The sequence below is a fragment of the Salvelinus alpinus genome, chromosome 4 (genome assembly GCF_045679555.1).
Source record: "Salvelinus alpinus chromosome 4, SLU_Salpinus.1, whole genome shotgun sequence".
NCBI classification, from domain to species: domain Eukaryota; kingdom Metazoa; phylum Chordata; class Actinopteri; order Salmoniformes; family Salmonidae; genus Salvelinus; species Salvelinus alpinus.
Window position 1 is genome coordinate 21223906 of NC_092089.1, and position 15804 is coordinate 21239709.

Sequence of the window (15804 nt, forward strand, 5' to 3'; positions counted from 1 at the left end):
GACTCCATATCAGAAGAACATTTTTAGATCAAAGAAAAAATGTGAACTTCAAACATTGTGCTACCGTACTGTTCAGCATTCCCCAGTCTCGGGCATGGAGGTGGAGAGAGGGCATTCATGTCAGGTGTGCCCTCTAGCAAACTCTATGGTCAAGCATAAAAGCAGGTAAGTTTGTGGGCGCGTCTGCTATGTTCAGGTCCTTCACAAACTCAGACAGGAAAGAGCACACCAGACTCAAGCAAAGCTCTCCAAAACAAACCAAAGTCAATGACAACGTGAGTACAAAATGTTATAGAGCCCCACAGTTGGGGTGTCATAATACCCATAAACCCTAACGGTCAAACAAGGAAATGGTTCCAATCGTTTTTCCACCATACATTTTTCCCATAGTGGATTTTAGAATGAAATCGGGGTGACTAGTTTATATAGTGTCAAAGGACACACACACAGGTGTCTGTAATCATGGCTGCGTGTAGCCTGATATCACTGGTTAATTCTCAGATATAAAAATAACATACCAAAAACATGAATGGACAGCATACGATCATAGATACAATTTGGCTACATAGGCCTACAAACATTTACAATAGCAAAATCACAATAATTACAAGAATAGCTTCAGATCAAAGTCAGATCAAAGCCGGGCGCATGCAGGCTGCCTTGGGTCGTCAGTTGAACGGTGTTTCCTCTGACACATTGGTGCAGTTGGCTTCCGGGTTAAGCAAGCTTCCGGGTTAAGCGCGGTTTGGCGGGTCATGTTTCGTAGGCCTCGTGACTCGACCTTCGCCTCTCCCAAGCCTGGTGGGGAGTTGCAGCGATGAGACAAGATCGTAATCACGAAAAAGGCGGTAAAAATAAAATCACCTTGTCCTAGAGAGATTTACACAGTTATCAAAATGGTAAGCCTACCTGAAACACAGCCCTTATTTTAAGTGTTTCTAAAATCCACTATGGGAAAAATGTATGGTGGAAAAACAATTGGAACCATTACCTTGTTTGACCGCTAGGTTTTATGGGTATTATGACTGTGTTACTCTGTTACATTGAAGAAGGAAACAGAAAAGGAATTCACTCAACAAGAACATTGGTTTTGTGTAGAATTTTGGCGGCTAATGGTCACTGTATGCTTATAGTACAAGTCAAACAGTCATTTTGATTCATTGTTGATGTTACAGCAGCATACCACCCTGCATACCACTGCTGGCTTGCTTCTGAAGCTAAGCAGGGTTGGTCCTGGTCAGTCCCTGGATGGGAGACCAGGTGCTGCTGGAAGTGGTGTTGGAGGGCCAGTAGGAGGCACTCTTTCCTCTGGTCTAAACAAAGATCCCAATGCCCCAGGGCAGTGATTGGGGACACTGCTCTGTGTAGGGTGCCGTCTTTCGGATGGGACGTTAAACGGGTGTCCTGACTCTCTGAGGTCATTAAAGATCCCACGGCACTTATCGTAAGAGTAGGGGTGTTAACCCCGGTGTCCTGGCTAAATTCCCAATCTGGCCCTCAACCATCACGGTCACCTAATAATCCCCAGTTTACAATTGGCTCATTCATCCCCCTCCTCTCCCCTGTAACTATTCCCCAGGTCGTTGCTGCAAATGAGAACGTGTTCTCAGTCAACTTACCTGGTAAAATAACGGTAAAATAAATAAATAAATAAAAACATCTAGTTGTTAATGGACACGTCATTGTTTACATCTTTTGTGCACTTGCCATATCTTTTGTGTACATCTTTTGTGCACTTGCCATAATGCCATATTTCCCTTGATTTTGAAGAATATTAATATGATAAATAACTTACAGATCTTAGAACTGTCGTACTTTATCAGTATTAAAATGTTAAATACCTGTTCATGTTTTGTTGTCATTTGATCATTTGCAAAGAAAATATTAAGCTTCAAAATCATGTCTTGAACATTTTTATTTTGTAGTCATTAATTACTATCATGGACAAACGTATTAATTTGTATTTTCACAAAACTATATTTTATCATATCTTTCGTTTGAGCATAATACTATACATTTGACCTTTTGGAATGACCTATGAGGAGTTTCTCAGCAGACCGTATAACAGCAGGGAATACACAATGAGGATGGACTCCCATTTACAGAATTGGAAAATTCCAGAAGTGTTCTAATTCTGCACTAGACAGGATTCGAAACACAATTATATTGTTTAGGAACTTTACAGAGAGGAAATGACACCAACAGATAAGGGATCTAATTCTGCATGAAACAGGCCACGAAACATCATAATAGTGTTTTCAACCTTTTCCTGGTTAGTGCTCCCAGTCTCTGGCAAGGTGTTCCACAACGCTTGACTATGTCGCGTTACAACACACCACGTCATGTTTCAGAACACCTTAGGATGAATGTTTCAGTAGGCTACACCTTAAATCTGTCTCATAACCCCTTACACCCATGTGTTTCAAAACTCCAGCAAAGTTAAGCTTTCGTCTCCTTAACGATGGTGGCAGCTCAGTTCCCACTAGTTTAATAAGTGTTACAAAACACTTTATTTTAACAGCGTAGGCAACTTCTCTCCCTCATGCCCGTCGGCTATCGACAATCATCATTATAGCCGAGCGTATAGCCAAATCCTACTATTAAATTACACAGTAGTAAACCCAAGCGAATTCCCACAGTAGACAGAGCAGACAAGCGGATCGGTCTGTGATTGGCGGATGTCCCATTGTCTCCTCCCGGTTTTTCTGACTTGACCTCTTCCCTTGGCAACCACTTCCTCCGAGCTCCCACCCCGGCCATCTTTATTTAACTCATTCATGAAAAGTTTTTGTAAAGACACTAGAACATTGTTGCATTTGGCTACGCATCTAACGAACCACTGGACACATTTAAATTGTTTTTGTATCAGTTTGCTCCAGCGTATGCTACATCGTAGCGTATTTCTGTCACAGCCAAAGTTGGACTGAAAGCGTACGTGTTTATTAGAAATAGCCTTCGATATGTAGCCTAGTGTACGTTTGCGTTAATCATACGATACATGAATTTGCTGTTAAGTCGTCTAGTTTGTGTATGTTTGTCAGTGACTGTAGTCCGCAGTGTTGCAGCCTCTAGTAATTTCACCAGCGAGTCCGCAGTAAAAAAAATATTGTAAATAGTAATAGATGTGTAACCAACAGTAGATGTGTACAGAACGCGCGATTTCAATGTGTCGTAGAACGACGATGCGCTAGTATGTCCCCTTGACCCGAGGCTGCTAGACGTTACAATGTAACCACATGATGATGACGACGATATTCTGTCTGGACCTCGATATTGTGCTCGCGTTACATTGTAATAACGTTGCGTGAAAGATTTGACATAGTATTTATGATGAGGAGTGAATACAGCCATAGCCTCTTCACAATACACAATTAAATAGGCTACTACATTTTTTCTGAATTATAGTTTTCTGAATTACACTTAACTTGAAGTATATATTTTCCCTCTGCAGGTTAGAATGAGAAAAAAGCAGAATGTGAAACAGAGAAAGGCAGAAACAATAACCGCAACAATAATAACACCAACACCATTAACAACAACAACAGCAGCAGCAGTCGTCCAGGAGTTTGTGGTTGAGAAGATCATCCATCGAAGGGTCTCCAATGGAAGAGTAGAGTACTATCTGAAGTGGAAAGGATTCACTGAGTAAGGAGAGCATTTCAACACAGTTGAATAGACCATGGGGCCTCCCAAATGGCACCCTATTCCCTAACGCACTACTCTTGAACATAATTACACACTAGTGCACTATATAAGGACTAGGGGGCCATTTGGGACATATTCAGTAGTATCCTAAACTAGTTAAAAATAGTTGTCTATGAATTCATTGAATTTCTTCAGTGGCTAATATTAAAAGCTTTCTGTACATAGACACACTCACACTGTTTCTGCCTCTAGTGCTGATAACACCTGGGAACCCGAGGACAACTTGGTCTGTCCTGAACTGATAGAAGAGTTCCTGAGAAACCTCTGTTTGTCTGGAGACAATCAGGTGGAGGAAGAGAACCTACAGCCGGTGGAACCAGAGCTAGTCCCCAAAGAGGAACTGGCAGGACAGGAGACGGAGATTGTGAGTGGCTTGAGTTCTGGGATGACAGAGTGACTGAGATCTGGGATGACAGAGTGACTGGTCTGTAGATCAGTGTGTTTATTCATGTTAATAGAAGACTGGTCTGTAGATCAGTGTGTTTATTCATGTCTATAGAAGACTGGTCTGTAGATCAGTGTGTTTATTCATGTTAATAGAAGACTGGTCTGTAGATCAGTGTGTTTATTCATGTCTATAGAAGACTGGTCTGTAGATCAGTGTGTTTATTCATGTCAATAGAAGACTGGTCGGTAGATCAGTGTGTTTATTCATGTCTATAGAAGACTGGTCTGTAGATCAGTGTGTTTATTCATGTCAATAGAAGACTGGTCTGTAGATCAGTGTGTTTATTCATGTCAATAGAAGACTGGTCTGTAGATCAGTGTGTTTATTCATGTCAATAGAAGACTGGTCTGTAGATCAGTGTGTTTATTCATGTCTATAGAAGACTGGTCTGTAGATCAGTGTGTTTATTCATGTCAATAGAAGACTGGTCTGTAGATCAGTGTGTTTATTCTTGTCAATAGAAGACTGGTCTGTAGATCAGTGTGTTTATTCATGTCAATAGAAGACTGGTCTGTAGATCAGTGTGTTTATTCATGTTAATAGAAGACTGGTCTGTAGATCAGTGTGTTTATTCATGTTAATAGAATACTGGTCTGTAGATCAGTGTGTTTATTCATGTTAATAGAAGACTGGTCTGTAGATCAGTGTGTTTATTCATGTCAATAGAAGACTGGTCTGTAGATCAGTGTGTTTATTCATGTTAATAGAAGACTGGTCTGTAGATCAGTGTGTTTATTCATGTTAATAGAAGACTGGTCTGTAGATCAGTGTGTTTATTCATGTCTATAGAAGACTGGTCTGTAGATCAGTGTGTTTATTCATGTCTATAGAAGACTGGTCTGTAGATCAGTGTGTTTATTCATGTTAATAGAAGACTGGCCTGTAGATCAGTGTGTTTATTCATGTTAATAGAAGACTGGTCTGTAGATCAGTGTGTTTATTCATGTTAGTAGAAGACTGGTCTGTAGATCAGTGTGTTTATTCATGTCTATAGAAGACTGGTCTGTAGATCAGTGTGTTTATTCATGTCTATAGAAGACTGGTCTGTAGATCAGTGTGTTTATTCATGTCAATAGAAGACTGGTCTGTAGATCAGTGTGTTTATTCATGTCTATAGAAGACTGGTCTGTAGATCAGTGTGTTTATTCATGTCAATAGAAGACTGGTCTGTAGATCAGTGTGTTTATTCATGTCAATAGAAGACTGGTCTGTAGATCAGTGTGTTTATTCATGTCAATAGAAGACTGGTCTGTAGATCAGTGTGTTTATTCATGTCAATAGAAGACTGGTCTGTAGATCAGTGTGTTTATTCATGTCTATAGAAGACTGGTCTGTAGATCAGTGTGTTTATTCATGTCAATAGAAGACTGGTCTGTAGATCAGTGTGTTTATTCATGTCAATAGAAGACTGGTCTGTAGATCAGTGTGTTTATTCTTGTCAATAGAAGACTGGTCTGTAGATCAGTGTGTTTATTCATGTCAATAGAAGACTGGTCTGTAGATCAGTGTGTTTATTCTTGTCAATAGAAGACTGGTCTGTAGATCAGTGTGTTTATTCATGTCAATAGAAGACTGGTCTGTAGATCAGTGTGTTTATTCATGTCAATAGAAGACTGGTCTGTAGATCAGTGTGTTTATTCATGTCAATAGAAGACTGGTCTGTAGATCAGTGTGTTTATTCTTGTCAATAGAAGACTGGTCTGTAGATCAGTGTGTTTATTCATGTCAATAGAAGACTGGTCTGTAGATCAGTGTGTTTATTCATGTCTATAGAAGACTGGTCTGTAGATCAGTGTGTTTATTCATGTTAATAGAAGACTGGTCTGTAGATCAGTGTGTTTATTCATGTCAATAGAAGACTGGTCTGTAGATCAGTGTGTTTATTCATGTCAATAGAAGACTGGTCTGTAGATCAGTGTGTTTATTCTTGTCAATAGAAGACTGGTCTGTAGATCAGTGTGTTTATTCATGTCTATAGAAGACTGGTCTGTAGATCAGTGTGTTTATTCATGTTAATAGAAGACTGGCCTGTAGATCAGTGTGTTTATTCTTGTCAATAGAAGACTGGTCTGTAGATCAGTGTGTTTATTCATGTCAATAGAAGACTGGTCTGTAGATCAGTGTGTTTATTCATGTCTATAGAAGACTGGTCTGTAGATCAGTGTGTTTATTCATGTCAATAGAAGACTGGTCTGTAGATCAGTGTGTTTATTCATGTCAATAGAAGACTGGTCTGTAGATCAGTGTGTTTATTCATGTTAATAGAAGACTGGTCTGTAGATCAGTGTGTTTATTCATGTCTATAGAAGACTGGTCTGTAGATCAGTGTGTTTATTCATGTTAATAGAAGACTGGTCTGTAGATCAGTGTGTTTATTCATGTCTATAGAAGACTGGTCTGTAGATCAGTGTGTTTATTCATGTCTATAGAAGACTGGTCTGTAGATCAGTGTGTTTATTCATGTTAGTAGAAGACTGGTCTGTAGATCAGTGTGTTTATTCATGTCAATAGAAGACTGGTCTGTAGATCAGTGTGTTTATTCTTGTCAATAGAAGACTGGTCTGTAGATCAGTGTGTTTATTCATGTCAATAGAAGACTGGTCTGTAGATCAGTGTGTTTATTCATGTCAATAGAAGACTGGTCTGTAGATCAGTGTGTTTATTCATGTCTATAGAAGACTGGTCTGTAGATCAGTGTGTTTATTCATGTTAATAGAAGACTGGTCTGTAGATCAGTGTGTTTATTCATGTCAATAGAAGACTGGTCTGTAGATCAGTGTGTTTATTCATGTTAATAGAAGACTGGTCTGTAGATCAGTGTGTTTATTCATGTCAATAGAAGACTGGTCTGTAGATCAGTGTGTTTATTCATGTCAATAGAAGACTGGTCTGTAGATCAGTGTGTTTATTCATGTCTATAGAAGACTGGTCTGTAGATCAGTGTGTTTATTCATGTCAATAGAAGACTGGTCTGTAGATCAGTGTGTTTATTCATGTCAATAGAAGACTGGTCTGTAGATCAGTGTGTTTATTCATGTTAATAGAAGACTGGTCTGTAGATCAGTGTGTTTATTCATGTTAATAGAAGACTGGTCTGTAGATCAGTGTGTTTATTCATGTCTATAGAAGACTGGTCTGTAGATCAGTGTGTTTATTCATGTCTATAGAAGACTGGTCTGTAGATCAGTGTGTTTATTCATGTCTATAGAAGACTGGTCTGTAGATCAGTGTGTTTATTCATGTTAATAGAAGACTGGTCTGTAGATCAGTGTGTTTATTCATGTCAATAGAAGACTGGTCTGTAGATCAGTGTGTTTATTCATGTTAATAGAAGACTGGTCTGTAGATCAGTGTGTTTATTCATGTCTATAGAAGACTGGTCTGTAGATCAGTGTGTTTATTCATGTCTATAGAAGACTGGTCTGTAGATCAGTGTGTTTATTCATGTTAATAGAAGACTGGTCTGTAGATCAGTGTGTTTATTCATGTTAATAGAAGACTGGTCTGTAGATCAGTGTGTTTATTCATGTCTATAGAAGACTGGTCTGTAGATCAGTGTGTTTATTCATGTCTATAGAAGACTGGTCTGTAGATCAGTGTGTTTATTCATGTTAATAGAAGACTGGTCTGTAGATCAGTGTGTTTATTCATGTTAATAGAAGACTGGTCTGTAGATCAGTGTGTTTATTCATGTTAATAGAAGACTGGTCTGTAGATCAGTGTGTTTATTCATGTCAATAGAAGACTGGTCTGTAGATCAGTGTGTTTATTCATGTTAATAGAAGACTGGTCTGTAGATCAGTGTGTTTATTCATGTCAATAGAAGACTGGTCTGTAGATCAGTGTGTTTATTCATGTTAATAGAAGACTGGTCTGTAGATCAGTGTGTTTATTCATGTCAATAGAAGACTGGTCTGTAGATCAGTGTGTTTATTCATGTCAATAGAAGACTGGTCTGTAGATCAGTGTGTTTATTCATGTCTATAGAAGACTGGTCTGTAGATCAGTGTGTTTATTCATGTCAATAGAAGACTGGTCTGTAGATCAGTGTGTTTATTCATGTCAATAGAAGACTGGTCTGTAGATCAGTGTGTTTATTCATGTTAATAGAAGACTGGTCTGTAGATCAGTGTGTTTATTCATGTTAATAGAAGACTGGTCTGTAGATCAGTGTGTTTATTCATGTCTATAGAAGACTGGTCTGTAGATCAGTGTGTTTATTCATGTCTATAGAAGACTGGTCTGTAGATCAGTGTGTTTATTCATGTCTATAGAAGACTGGTCTGTAGATCAGTGTGTTTATTCATGTTAATAGAAGACTGGTCTGTAGATCAGTGTGTTTATTCATGTCAATAGAAGACTGGTCTGTAGATCAGTGTGTTTATTCATGTTAATAGAAGACTGGTCTGTAGATCAGTGTGTTTATTCATGTCTATAGAAGACTGGTCTGTAGATCAGTGTGTTTATTCATGTCTATAGAAGACTGGTCTGTAGATCAGTGTGTTTATTCATGTTAATAGAAGACTGGTCTGTAGATCAGTGTGTTTATTCATGTTAATAGAAGACTGGTCTGTAGATCAGTGTGTTTATTCATGTCTATAGAAGACTGGTCTGTAGATCAGTGTGTTTATTCATGTCTATAGAAGACTGGTCTGTAGATCAGTGTGTTTATTCATGTTAATAGAAGACTGGTCTGTAGATCAGTGTGTTTATTCATGTTAATAGAAGACTGGTCTGTAGATCAGTGTGTTTATTCATGTTAATAGAAGACTGGTCTGTAGATCAGTGTGTTTATTCATGTCAATAGAAGACTGGTCTGTAGATCAGTGTGTTTATTCATGTCTATAGAAGACTGGTCTGTAGATCAGTGTGTTTATTCATGTTAATAGAAGACTGGTCTGTAGATCAGTGTGTTTATTCATGTTAATAGAAGACTGGTCTGTAGATCAGTGTGTTTATTCATGTCTATAGAAGACTGGTCTGTAGATCAGTGTGTTTATTCATGTCTATAGAAGACTGGTCTGTAGATCAGTGTGTTTATTCATGTCTATAGAAGACTGGTCTGTAGATCAGTGTGTTTATTCATGTTAATAGAAGACTGGTCTGTAGATCAGTGTGTTTATTCATGTCAATAGAAGACTGGTCTGTAGATCAGTGTGTTTATTCATGTTAATAGAAGACTGGTCTGTAGATCAGTGTGTTTATTCATGTCTATAGAAGACTGGTCTGTAGATCAGTGTGTTTATTCATGTCTATAGAAGACTGGTCTGTAGATCAGTGTGTTTATTCATGTTAATAGAAGACTGGTCTGTAGATCAGTGTGTTTATTCATGTTAATAGAAGACTGGTCTGTAGATCAGTGTGTTTATTCATGTCAATAGAAGACTGGTCTGTAGATCAGTGTGTTTATTCATGTTAATAGAAGACTGGTCTGTAGATCAGTGTGTTTATTCATGTTAATAGAAGACTGGTCTGTAGATCAGTGTGTTTATTCATGTCAATAGAAGACTGGTCTGTAGATCAGTGTGTTTATTCATGTCTATAGAAGACTGGTCTGTAGATCAGTGTGTTTATTCATGTCTATAGAAGACTGGTCTGTAGATCAGTGTGTTTATTCATGTCTATAGAAGACTGGTCTGTAGATCAGTGTGTTTATTCATGTCTATAGAAGACTGGTCTGTAGATCAGTGTGTTTATTCATGTCAATAGAAGACTGGTCTGTAGATCAGTGTGTTTATTCATGTTAATAGAAGACTGGTCTGTAGATCAGTGTGTTTATTCATGTCTATAGAAGACTGGTCTGTAGATCAGTGTGTTTATTCATGTTAGTAGAAGACTGGTCTGTAGATCAGTGTGTTTATTCATGTTAATAGAAGACTGGTCTGTAGATCAGTGTGTGTCAGTCTATTACTATATGATCATGGAATAGAGTAAGAATACCGGTACCCAAAAATACACGTTTGTTATATGATGATAAAAGCTCCACAGTAATGTGGAAAAGTTACCTCCGCAGACTGATATAGGAATAGAACCAGGAAGGAGGCATTCTAATTCCAGAATGATATCCAGACATTCTGTTCCAGATATACACATGTTTCATTGTTCCCTTTGGAGTCAATGTTTCCACTTTCCATGCCTGCACTGAGCTTCCACATAGTACTATAGAGTGATTAAATAACCCTTTGACTAAATTACAAACAAAATGTCTATAACACCTGAGCAAAAAATCTTTGTTCAGCATGTGCAGTGTCGCTTATATCTATTAAATATTGAGACGGGGATAGAGTTGTTGAGTCGTTGAGACAGGGAGACAGTCGTTGAGACAGGGAGAGAGTCATTGAGTCGTTGCCTTAGATGATTATAATGCTCCTCTAACAATACAACAGGTGTAGACATAACAGGGAACTGCTTACCAACAAGCCCTTAACCAACAATGCGGTTCAAGAAATAGAGTAAAAAAAATATTTACTAAATAAAATAAAGTAAAAAATAAAATAAAAAGCAGCAAAATAACAATAACGAGGCTATATACAGGGGGTACCGGTACCGAGTCAATGTGGAGGCTATATACAGGGGGTACCGGTACCGGGTCAATGTGGAGGCTATATACAGGGGGTACCGGTACCGGGTCAATGTGGAGGCTATATACAGGGGGTACCGGTACCGGGTCAATGTGGAGGCTATATACAGGGGGTACCGGTACCGAGTCAATGTGGAGGCTATATACAGGGGGTACCGGTACCAAGTCAATCCCTCTGATTGGTCAGCTGTGTTGTGTTGTCCTCCCAGCAGGTGTACAGCGAGCAGAGACATAATGACCTCCAGGAACCAGCTGACCAGGATTCTCCTACTGCCCTCACCTGCCCCCTGGAACCTGAACGCATCATCGGCTCCACAGACAGACACGGAGAACTCATGTTCCTCATCAAATGGTACAGTTAACCACTTCCCTACTGCCACAACAAACTGCAACAAACACCAACATTCCAAGGTTGGCAGATGTTGTCTGTTGTTTTTAGAATAAAAACTCTCTTGTCACACAACTGGTTCCTCTTGTCTTCCTGACTGTATGCCAGGCAGCAACAGACTAGTGTAGGCTACATTCCGCAAACATACTAGTCATTTCTGGTAAAGACTTTCATTTCTGGTAAAGACTTTTGATTGTGCAACAGCACCAGAGTAGTTATAATGATGTGCTCTGACCAACAGAAAGAACAGCACCAGAGTAGTTATAATGATGTGCTCTGACCAACAGAAAGAACAGCACCAGAGTAGTTATAATGATGTGCTCTGACCAACAGAAAGAACAGCACCAGAGTAGTTATAATGATGTGCTCTGACCAACAGAAAGAAGTGGACATTGCCCCCCTCCCAGTTGTAGTCTCTCTCTCTCTCTCTCTACACGTGTAAAGATGTTATCTGTGTAATAATATGTCATAGGGACGGTATAATAATTCTAATAATGGCTTGTATCCCTGTGTGGGACAGGAAGAACCGTGACGAGGTGGCCCTGCTGTCAGCCAGGGAGGCCAGCGCCAGGTATCCTGAGGTGGTTGTAGGCTTCTACGAGGACAAACTCACCTGGCACTCTGGGGACGAGGACCAGTAAAGGGTGTGTGTGTGTGTGTGTGTGTGTGTGTGTGTGTGTATCGTAGAGTGTGTGCATGTGAGTACACAAGTATGAATGTGAACTGACAAGCATCTGTAGGCATCTCATAGGTTAATTTCTCCTCCAGCAAACCAAGGTCCTCCTTGAGCTGACATTAAAGGCACAGTGTGTGAAACGATGTCCTGCTGCAGGTAGATTGAGTCATCGTGGCAGGTGTAAAATCCCTCTACGGGGTTGGCTGGGCCTCTTCCTGCTTCCTGTGGTGCTGGGTGAGGTCACAATGCCTTTGGGGGTTCAGAACCATTCATAGAGACGTCTATCTCTCTCTGTGGCTCTGATTGAGTTGAAACTAAGGAAATGAAGGCAGACAGTTCACACTGATGAATGCTCCCCCCAGTCTATTGTACAACATCTCAACCCGAAGCTCTTTGTCAAAGCCTGACGAAGTGTGCGAGTATCTCTCTGGATTACATGTCTTTGTTTTTTTTAAAGTGACTGGATGTGCTTCCACTACGTTTGAAGAGTTGAAACTAACCCTTAGCATTCCTTTCCCAGTGTCTTCATGTACTGCAGCAGACTGAATCACTGTGGACACTGTGTTCTGTGTGACTACTGACACTGTGGTCATAGAACCCCATGTGATTGTATTGGACTTTAGTACTAGATTTAGGTTCTTGTATCTTCTGCCTCTGGGGCACCTTGGCCACAAGGCTCTCCCTCCGGCTCTTCCACTGTGAGATGTCTGTTGTTTTATTAAGTAGGATACTTATCTTGTATAGTAATGGGTTCACTGTGAGATGTCTGTTGTTTTATTAAGTATAGTAATATTGTATAGTAATGGGTTCACTGTGAGATGTCTGTTGTTTTATTAAGTATAGTAATATTGTATAGTATTGGGTTCACTGTGCATTACACTCAATAGATAACTACTGGTCACCTAATATGATATCTGCACCATTTACTTTTTGCCACCATCCTTGATATTGTACTTTTTCTGTGTGTGTGCGATTCAAAGTTGATAAATGTGTTACATTTAGTTTACTGACAAATGTAGAAAAGTGTTGAATGATAGTAGACGGTATGCTGTTTAATGTAGAACATGATAGTAGACGGTATGCTGTTTAATGTAGAACATGATAGTAGACGGTATGCTGTTTAATGTAGAACATGATAGTAGACGGTATGCTGTTTAATGTAGAATGTGATAGTAGACGGTATGCTGTTTAATGTAGAACATGATAGTAGACGGTATGCTGTTTAATGTAGAACATGATAGTAGACGGTATGCTGTTTAATGTAGAACATGATAGTAGACGGTATGCTGTTTAATGTAGAATGTGATAGTAGACGGTATGCTGTTTAATGTAGAACATGATAGTAGACGGTATGCTGTTTGATGTAGAACATGATAGTAGACGGTATGCTGTTTAATGTAGAACATGATAGTAGACGGTATGCTGTTTAATGTAGAACATGATAGTAGACGGTATACTGTTTAATGTAGAACATGATAGTAGACGGTATGCTGTTTAATGTAGAACATGATAGTAGACGGTATGCTGTTTAATGTAGAACATGATAGTAGACGGTATGCTGTTTGATGTAGAACCTGATAGTAGACGGTATACTGTTTAATGTAGAATGTGATAGTAGACGGTATACTGTTTAATGTAGAACGTGATAGTAGACGGTATGCTGTTTAATGTAGAACATGATAGTAGACGGTATGCTGTTTAATGTAGAACGTGATAGTAAACGGTATGCTGTTTAATGTAGAACATGATAGTAGACGGTATACTGTTTGATGTAGAACATGATAGTAGACGGTATGCTGTTTAATGTAGAACATGATAGTAGACGATATGCTGTTTAATGTAGAACGTGATAGTAGACGGTATGCTGTTTAATGTAGAACATGATAGTAGACGGTATGCTGTTTAATGTAGAACATGATAGTAGACGGTATGCTGTTTAATGTAGAACATGATAATAGACGGTATGCTGTTTAATGTAGAACGTGATAGTAGACGGTATGCTGTTTAATGTAGAACATGATAGTAGACGATATGCTGTTTAATGTAGAACGTGATAGTAGACGGTATGCTGTTTAATGTAGAACATGATAATAGACGGTATGCTGTTTAATGTAGAACATGATAGTAGACGGTATGCTGTTTAATGTAGAACGTGATAGTAGACGGTATGCTGTTTAATGTAGAACATGATAGTAGACGATATGCTGTTTAATGTAGAACGTGATAGTAGACGGTATACTGTTTAATGTAGAACATGATAGTAGACGGTATACTGTTTAATGTAGAACCTGATAGTAGACGGTATGCTGTTTAATGTAGAACATGATAGTAGACGGTATACTGTTTAATGTAGAACGTGATAGTAGACGGTATGCTGTTTAATGTAGAACGTGATAGTAGACGGTATGCTGTTTAATGTAGAACATGATAGTAGACGGTATGCTGTTTGATGTAGAACATGATAGTAGACGGTATGCTGTTTAATGTAGAACATGATAGTAGACGGTATACTGTTTAATGTAGAACATGATAGTAGACGATATGCTGTTTAATGTAGAACGTGATAGTAGACGGTATGCTGTTTAATGTAGAACATGATAATAGACGGTATGCTGTTTAATGTAGAACATGATAGTAGACGGTATGCTGTTTAATGTAGAACATGATAGTAGACGGTATACTGTTTAATGTAGAACGTGATAGTAGACGGTATGCTGTTTAATGTAGAACGTGATAGTAGACGGTATGCTGTTTAATGTAGAACATGATAGTAGACGGTATACTGTTTAATGTAGAACGTGATAGTAGACGGTATGCTGTTTAATGTAGAACGTGATAGTAGACGGTATGCTGTTTAATGTAGAACATGATAGTAGACGGTATACTGTTTAATGTAGAACCTGATAGTAGACGGTATGCTGTTTAATGTAGAACGTGATAGTAGACGGTATACTGTTTAATGTAGAACGTGATAGTAGACGGTATGCTGTTTAATGTAGAACGTGATAGTAGACGGTATGCTGTTTAATGTAGAACACAACCACGGGTTCTGTTAGTGACCATGGGGATTTGATGAGTTACTCTGATCAAAATGTGACGTCACATATGAAAAAAGTATATCTGATATGATTATGTTAATTTTACCCAGTCACTGATTGTTCTCAGCTACTCTTAACCAAATATTTATCCACCAACCTGTATTTGTTACTGATAAATCATTGTTTTGTTAAGGGGCCCAGAGTTATATATGTTCAGGACAAACTCTAGTCCCTACACAAAAATGACTGACACTGTATTCATTGTGCACCTCTCCCATGACTGGAATGTTATGGGACAATGGAATGTTATGGGGCAATGTTTGCATCCTAAACAGACCCCTACTTCCTATGTAGTGCACTATATAGGGAATGTTCTGCCATTTGAGACTCTGCCATTCTGTTGAACCTTTTGTTCTGGGCTGCCTCTGACTGACTAAGTTACTGTACCTGTTGACCTTTGACCTGTGAAGTGTCTGTCTGTGAATAAAGGTAGCTGTCACCCTGTGAGCCTTTTATGTCCTGTTTCTCAGATCATTCACATTCACAAGGACTCAATGACAACAAACACAAACAACGGAGTAAAACAATCACGTTTTGGGACAGTTGTACGAAGACTGCATTTATAAATTATATTCTTCAAGAATTAATGAGAATATATTACTCATTGAATGACCATTGTACAGCAGCAAATATTGTGGATTGTACCTTAACAAGATGGTACCTTATAAGCTACAGTAAGACCTTGTTCAGTAGATTTGATGACCAGAGAAAGAGATACAGCCATAGAGAAATGACAGTTGTATTTGTACTATGTGGATACACATCAACACCCCTGTGACTTCCAGGTGTGCTCAAGTACTCTATGAAATGGGATTCAAACGAGGAAGCTCAGCAGAACGAGCGTTGCAGCGTCACATATAAACACACAGTGACATTGCAATTGTCGTCCAGGTCAAGAGGCAAAGACAG

At 38.9% G+C, this 15804-nt stretch overlaps 1 protein-coding gene across 3 annotated transcripts; it reads left to right on the forward strand.

Annotated features, from left to right (window-relative positions):
• Nucleotides 1-201: 201 nt before the first annotated feature.
• On the forward strand, nucleotides 202-15339 carry cbx3b (chromobox homolog 3b). 3 transcript variants are annotated; one of them, XM_071395980.1, is made up of 5 exons: nucleotides 202-275; nucleotides 3452-3645; nucleotides 3898-4069; nucleotides 10943-11085; nucleotides 11642-15339. In XM_071395980.1, the coding sequence occupies exons 2-5, from the start codon at nucleotides 3458-3460 to the stop codon at nucleotides 11760-11762; spliced, it is 624 nt and encodes a 207-aa protein (XP_071252081.1). In that variant the 5' UTR covers nucleotides 202-275; nucleotides 3452-3457; the 3' UTR covers nucleotides 11763-15339. The 3 variants fall into 3 exon arrangements, with proteins under 3 accessions (XP_071252081.1, XP_071252082.1, XP_071252080.1); XM_071395981.1 differs by lacking the exon at nucleotides 202-275 and adding an exon at nucleotides 2735-2931 and having other exon boundaries at nucleotides 10946-11085; XM_071395979.1 differs by lacking the exon at nucleotides 202-275 and adding an exon at nucleotides 2736-2931.
• Nucleotides 15340-15804: the final 465 nt, after the last annotated feature.

Excerpts from the sequence above, each read along its gene's own strand:
- cbx3b (XM_071395980.1), top strand. The coding sequence starts at position 3,458 with ATGAGAAAAAAGCAGAATGTGAAACAGAGAAAGGCAGAAACAATAACC. Across the intron at positions 3,646-3,897 it reads AAGTGGAAAGGATTCACTGA|TGCTGATAACACCTGGGAAC; the intron begins GTAAGGAGAGCA and ends TTCTGCCTCTAG. Across the intron at positions 4,070-10,942 it reads CAGGACAGGAGACGGAGATT|CAGGTGTACAGCGAGCAGAG; the intron begins GTGAGTGGCTTG and ends TTGTCCTCCCAG.